This window comes from Raphanus sativus, chromosome 8, assembly GCF_000801105.2.
Source record: "Raphanus sativus cultivar WK10039 chromosome 8, ASM80110v3, whole genome shotgun sequence".
NCBI classification, from domain to species: Eukaryota; Viridiplantae; Streptophyta; class Magnoliopsida; order Brassicales; family Brassicaceae; genus Raphanus; species Raphanus sativus.
In genome coordinates, this window is record NC_079518.1 from 6,527,760 (window position 1) to 6,534,812 (window position 7,053).

The 7,053-nt window shown below is 42.2% G+C and overlaps 1 protein-coding gene across 1 annotated transcript; it reads right to left on the bottom strand.

Moving 5' to 3' along the window:
• Positions 1 to 57: 57 nt before the first annotated feature.
• LOC108819817 (E3 ubiquitin-protein ligase UPL3) lies at positions 58 to 7,005 on the bottom strand (the record flags this gene model as incomplete). The annotated part of the gene is given in 16 exon segments (XM_056992457.1): positions 58 to 271; positions 362 to 481; positions 719 to 847; positions 944 to 1,012; positions 1,105 to 1,185; positions 1,375 to 1,479; positions 1,570 to 1,794; positions 1,911 to 3,461; positions 3,698 to 3,796; positions 3,909 to 5,307; positions 5,381 to 5,502; positions 5,584 to 5,820; positions 6,203 to 6,364; positions 6,439 to 6,609; positions 6,702 to 6,818; positions 6,895 to 7,005. Coding segments are annotated over 16 exon segments (4,764 nt in total), but the record flags the coding sequence as incomplete, so codon positions are not given.
• Between the last annotated feature and the right edge of the window lie 48 nt (positions 7,006 to 7,053).

Consider the following 7,053-nt stretch of genomic DNA (forward strand, 5'->3'; position numbering starts at 1 on the left):
CGTTTGATTTTATTTTTATCCTCCATGAATTAATAATATATCACTTGCAGACGAGAATTATTGAAAACTAATTTTAATCTCATGGTTTAATAGAAATAACATTCAAAGTGCAGAATCAGAAACTTCCGATGTATAATGTACAAAGAGAGAGAGAGAGAGAGGGGTTTGGTTTATAGCCACCACCGCCGACTCAAGAGAGATATGCCTATGAGAGGTCGAACGATCCCTGCCCTTCGTTGATGGCGTAGAGCAGTTTCTTGTACATGATTTCCTGTTTCAGGTACAAAATTCTATTCAGGCTCACCTCAACCAACCACAGAAACCATAGACTTAAAAATAAAAGAGAGACATGAGTTTATACCTTAGTAGAATAAGGAGGGAGCTTAAGGTAGTTGGCGCAAGTCATGACGCTGGGAAGATCGTCGTCTGCTGTTTCCGTAGCCCCTGTCCCATTAGCTGCTGCATTTGAGGTTGATGAGAGCTGCATAAAGCCAAAGACACATCAATTTTCAAAATTCCGTGAGAAACAAATACATAACTTCAATCAAGAGAGCTAATTCCTTCTTAAACAAGTCTTGCAAATGCAAACAAAACACCACAATGCGGCACGTAGATGTATTCTGAATTCTGATACATGGCTTGGTGGGTTTAGTTTAACACATGACTAGGGACCGCTTGCCTCGATTACAACCGAATATATAAGTAAAAGGTTTATTACCTTTCTCACAATCGTCAGCTTCGGGTTCAGAACAGCTAAGCCACCAGGAGGAAGCCTAGGAGCTCCAGTTACAAACTGGCAGAAAGCCCGCTGTTGATCCGCTGTAAGCTCTCCCATGATCTCCAGTAACTACCGCCAGGGTAAAAAAATCAAAGTCAAAAAGGAATCAACAATATAGAAGCAAAAGCTTGATTGTAAAATTTTTAACAAAGGAAAGTTACTTACGTTAACGATTGCCGGACTTTTTGCAGTATAACCGTGATCAAACTTGATATGTTCAACAAGAGTCTCCGCCTGTAAAAAGAAAGATTTTAGAAATGAAAATTTTATCTAATTGATTTCAAGTCTCCTGGGTAATGGAATTTATTTTAAAGTTGAAGAATCACCTCCCACAACTCTCTACGACCACACAACAAGTAGTCCAGCTCGGAAGGGGTGAATATTTGTAGAGACTTTATGTCAAAGACCTGGTAATCATGAGCAGGAACATAGAGGTCTTATAAGGATAAGAAAGGTAAGACTATAATAGAGACTTAATATCAACCTGTTGTTTAAAAGATTATGAACCAGAAGAAACCACTCATTCTATATGATTTAGAAGCTAAAGCCAACATGAAAACTAAGAGACAAAGCGGAGAGTCAGTGTAACTGCTAACCTGATTGAATCCAGATCTGAAGGCTTCGATCTGCCGGGCAACTCCTCTCTTGACAGTAGCATCAACGACCAAGGATATATAGTCCTCAAGACTATTAATATCAACCTGTAATAGAACAGAAACAAGTACGGCATCAGCAACAATGGACAAGAACGAAAAGAATACTAAGATATGGGATGTAAGCTTAGAGGGTACAATGTCATCTCCAGGTCTCAATATGCATTCAGGATAGCCAGGTAGGGTGAAGTCCAAGCAAAGATCTTCAATACGGGATCCACGTAAACATAAATCAGAAATCGCGCTACTGTTGCCACCACCTTCTGCTTCCAGATAGTGCTTACGGCCAACAAGAACACGAAGCTCTTGCAAAGTCTTGCCAAGTTCAGCATCAAACAATATAATATCATGCAAATCAAGCTCCTGTTTAGGTGAGAAAAACAAAAGCAAGCAATTACACAAAAAGCAAAGAAGTCGAAACTACGAGTCCACTCTTGGCTAAATAAAACATATTCTGATAGCAAAAAAAGAAAACTCACTTGACCAAGAATAAGCTTATAAAACGCTGTACTCAACGGGACGTCCATTAGCCGTCCATCTTGAAGTGCTTTGGCCATCACGCGCCCTAAAAGGCGGAAATATTCAACAACTTTATGAAACCGGCTACCTTCGGATACGTCAGCTGTTGAGGGCCAGGGCCGAGGAAACAACCCAAGCGGTGCCTGAACTATATCTCTGTCCCTAGCTGCTGCTGATTTCCCATCTTGAATCTCATCTCTATCAGTCTGCAGGGATAACTTGTCACCAGCATTTGATCTCCACATCCCAAGGGAAACCTTTTGCAAATCATGGCTTAGGAGTGTGTAAAACTCAAGTGTGGGGCCTAGACCAGTACCAACTTCACCAAAATATTCTACTTCAAGCACAGCTTTTTGGCTAGAATACATCTCCATAACTTTCGCAGCAGAATCTAATATTCTATTTCGGGATACACGCACTTTCTGGCGCTGCAATCTCCCTATCCTCATCTCTCGCTCGTTCGTAGAACCACTGCCGTCAGCACCTTGCTGCTGCTGCAAGCGGTTCAATGCACGCGACAACCCAAAGGCGGTTGAATAGAAATACTGTCTCCGGGTCTGAAACGGAAACAAAAACGGGCATGCTGTAGTCAACTGGTAGCACCAAGAGGGAAGACTTCCACTGCACAAAGCAAGCGCATCCTGGATCTGTCGAGCTAATTTTGGTGTAAGTTTGCTGTTGATGAATTCTTCATGAGAAACCTTCGCAGCAGTTGTATTCGGATCATCTAGACTAGTAATTTTACCCTCTGCGAAACGATCAGAAACGGTTTGGGCTCTTAACCTAGGGCCAAGCTGATTTAAACCTTCTAATACACGCAACAACGCCAGGACATTATACGTAGAATTTGACTTCTCAAGGTCGCATGGAAGCTTTCCTTGTACGATACTATCCAAAAGAGATGCCCTATACGACTGGGTTTCTACGCTTGCGTTAGTAGTAGCAGATTTGGTGGATTTAGATGGTGTGGTTGAACTTGCACCAGCAGCAGACAACCTATTCGCTTGGCTGTCCGGCATCTGGTACATGATAGTATAAATATCACTTAATCTGCTTCCATCACTCGAGATGAAATCGTTGCCACCGAGTCTGTCATCATCATCTTCGCCTAGCGCAAGTTGTCTTTGCACAGCCTGATAAATCGTCATATGCCTACTAAGTTGCTTTCCTCCCGCAGTAAACAACAACTTAGAGGACTCATCAGAACTTCGATTTAGGGTACGCCCATGCATGTCTCTACTTCCCCTGATACCTCTACCACTAGCAGCTCCAAGCCCAGCCATCGCGGCAGCAGCGAAGGAGAGTGCACCCCTAGACCCATAAAGATTCCCAATGCCAGCATCAGTAGAATTAGATCCCCTTGCAGTTGCTGTTCGACTACTGCCTGCCAAAGCTGAATTCATCTGTCGGCCGCTAGTTGCTAGACCGGCTCCGTCATCATCCACTGCGTCTCCCAATTTTACATCATGAACCTTATCAGGCGTGCACATGGGAAGACTGTCATCCAAGACCTGAATTCAAGACCAAATGTAAACTACAAAGAATACCCACCGATAGCAACTAGATATATATGAGAAACTGTGGTATAAAGTTAATATGGTTCCGAACAAGGTCAGCTCAATATGGCAAACTTATCTAAAAATACGGAAGGCTGGCAAGCATTATTGCGAAATGCAGCATCTTTCATGTTGTTGGCAAGAGAAATAAATGCGTCTAGTAATGTACATACTGGGGAGGGAATACTTACATCCTCATCCTCATCGTCATCATCGTCGTCAGAAATGTCTTCCTCTTCAATCACCAAAGCATCATCCATGTCGACGGGGGATATATCCAATTCTTCGTCCTGCAAGGCATATAAGCAAGATAGTGCTGCATAAGCAGATCACAACACAAACATTTGTATAATGTAACACAATAAACAACCATGTAATACAGAACTTCCTACAGTGACATACCTCAGAGCTGGAGTCTCCGCTAGCTGGTTTCATTAGTGTATCTTTGTCAAGGACAGCTCTTCTTTGAGCACTGCTCCTTGTCTGAGGCCCCTTATCCGGCTGAGCCAGCTTCATAACACCTTTACCTTTAGATGAGCTGGTACCTTTTTCATGCACAGGTTCTTTCTTTGAGGCATCACCTATTTTAATTGCTGATCTAGATCTAGAAGAATGACGAGTGGTGGAAGCTGGAGTTGACGAGGATGGTGATGAAACACCAGCACCGCTAGGTAATATGCCTGCCTCAGTATTTCCAGCAGGCGCTGCTGGCTTCACATTAGATTCACTGCGTTGAACTCGGGGCCAGAGAAATTCCTCCACCGCTGCTATGCTTGCCAATGGATCTATGAGAACAATATTGGAGGAGTAATCACGTAGTGCCTTTTCTCCAGGTGCACGGCATAACCGCAACTTCAAAGGATGTGCCAGAGCACTCAAACCAGATGAGAGACGAGCACTTCCACTGAGTGACCTTGAGGGATGGCTAAGGACGACCGGAAAGCGTTCCAGTGAAGATAAAGCATCTTGAAGTTTCTGAATCAAAACAGTCATTGGAGGGATCTTTCCCTCATTACCATCAGAAGGAAGTGCAATTTCTAGAAAAGCTTTGAACCTTCTGAGCCCATCCTGGCGAAGTTTGGGCAAATCAACCTCGGAGATTTTCTCTTTGGAAAAGTAGCCATAAGAAAAATAGTTAAGCAAAGCTGCAACCACACCACTGCCAATAAACTCAAATGTTGAGACGCCATCTCCTTTGCTTAGCTCGCCAAGTATCTCAGAGATGATACCAATCAAGTATTCTTCCTTGCTAGCAGAAAAATCGCCAAGGCATGGACCAGAGGCTTTAGATTTTCCCTTTCCCTTCACTTTATGGTCATTTGTACCAGTAGTTAGCTTCGTGCAAAGATTCTTCAGATGTAAGAGATCATCTGTAACTCCAACATCAAATTCCCCACCATCAGATGGGAAGTGCTTGTCTTTGAATGCTTTTGCACAGGAGCTAACTGTTTCCCTTAGCATGAAGCTCGCTGTAGGAGATTCCAGGGAATTATGGTTTCCACCTATGTTAGCAGACACAGAATTCTTAAGCTCTTCCGACTGATTTCCATCAGAATTGGCATTACTACTTCTCCGTCTGTAACGCCTAGATCGTGCAGATCCAGGCACGCAGTCATTTTCCTGATCAGTATGAGAACTAGGTTTACCAACCAAGACAAGTTGATCTACAGCATGAACCACCCCTTCCCTCACAAACATTTTCGAGAAAGTTTCAGGAAGTTTTTCCATCAGAATTTCGGCGACTTGTAGAGCAGGAACCAAGACTTGTGGATCTTTCCATGCCAAGACACCAGCCAAGAAGCTAAATAGGGAAAATAATGTAAGAAGTTGCGTCACTGTCATGTGAAACATAGTTTAAAGCATAAACAGCATACCTCGATATATTTGTGTCACCAATTAGAGATTGAATCATTTCTGAAGTGCTGAAATACATCAACTTTGCGATAACTGAGAGACATTTATGACGAATAGTACCATTGACACTAGAACCATAAATCTGTTGGATAGAAAACAAGGGTGTTAGACATACAGGAGGTTGTATGAACATTAATTTGTAGAAACTGCAACAAAAAATAACCTGCACTAAAACTGGAAGAAGATCCAATCCAAATTGCTGCAGAAGTTCGGGTTGATCACTAAGTAATTTTTCTTTAGGTGAAACTCTTAGAGAATCATCTTGTTTTCCTGAAGTACTTGGAGAAGAATTTTTTTGGCCTGAACCTTTCACCAAAGTGTTTGCGCTAGTAGGAAGGGAGATACTTCCTTCTGGCAGTGGAGGGAGGAGCTCGTTCGCTAGGTTGACTATCTCAAAAATCTAAGATGCAAAACAAGAGTTATAATCCACAACCTTTCTGGAAAAAAAAGACCTCACATGATCATGTGCAAGAATAAATTCAAGAATTAGCGAGCCATGGGATAAAAACAACACAGAGCGCACTGATGAAGCGCTTTTATCTATTTCACTTCTAACACAAGACCAGAAAACAAGCATAGGAAGCTTGCACCATCGGCTACAACATAAATAAAGCTCAAAATACATGTACATGGATTTTGATCGAGCTGAACAGAGAATTATCGTAAATGCAAGTGATCTATTTAAATGCAAGTGACCTATTTGGAGGTGTATCTCCCTGTACACCAGTTATTTAAGGAATTGAACAAAATAAAGTCTGTGACGTCAACAAGTAAATCCGTACCTGATCTGCAGGCCTGCTCAGTGCTGGGGAGATAGATGCATTAGCAGAGACACCAGAACCCGACAGAATATCCTTAAGAATGCTACTAATACCGAGAAGAAGTAATGTCCTGCACCCAAGAGGTGAACCGCTCGCACAGGTGGAAAGTAATCGGATTAATCCCTGTGTAAAATATGATGAAAACGTCATATTTTGAATAAAGGAATATAGAAAACACAAAAGCAATTTAATCATACCGTGTATGTTGAAACACCGAGAGATGCTTGCCCACCTCCCGAGTTGCTAGAGGATATGAGAGTCGCAGCTTGAGTCACCAGGCCATGGTTGCATAATTCATCTAATTTCTCAGGGTACGATGCAAATGCTTCGGCAATCCGAGTCAAACAGATAGAAGCATATTCCAAAACCTGCCACCGTACGAACATATTATGAAGGAAACTGGAGCAAGAGCAGAACTAGATAGTACCACATAGCCAAAAACAAAAGAAGGATCGTTTACCTTCGAATCATGATACTGAAGTAGGTTTGTCAGTACCGGTACAGCTTCCATAACGTAATCAGATGCATCAGAAGGTAACTTCTTACACATATTTGCAGCAGTAGATACTGCCACACGCTACAAAACAAAGTAAAAAAATGCATTAGATACACGAGTATGGTAAGCATAAAAGAAAAGTTACAAAATTACCCACCTGGACTCCGGTGGAGAAGAAATCCAGATATGATAGCACTGCCATAAGAGCACCAGCTCGCAAACAGGCAGTTGGGTGTTCCTGAGATATCTTTTTGAGAGCTTGCAGAGACTGTTGCAATACACACATGAAGATTAAAATCAAATTTCAAGTTTGATC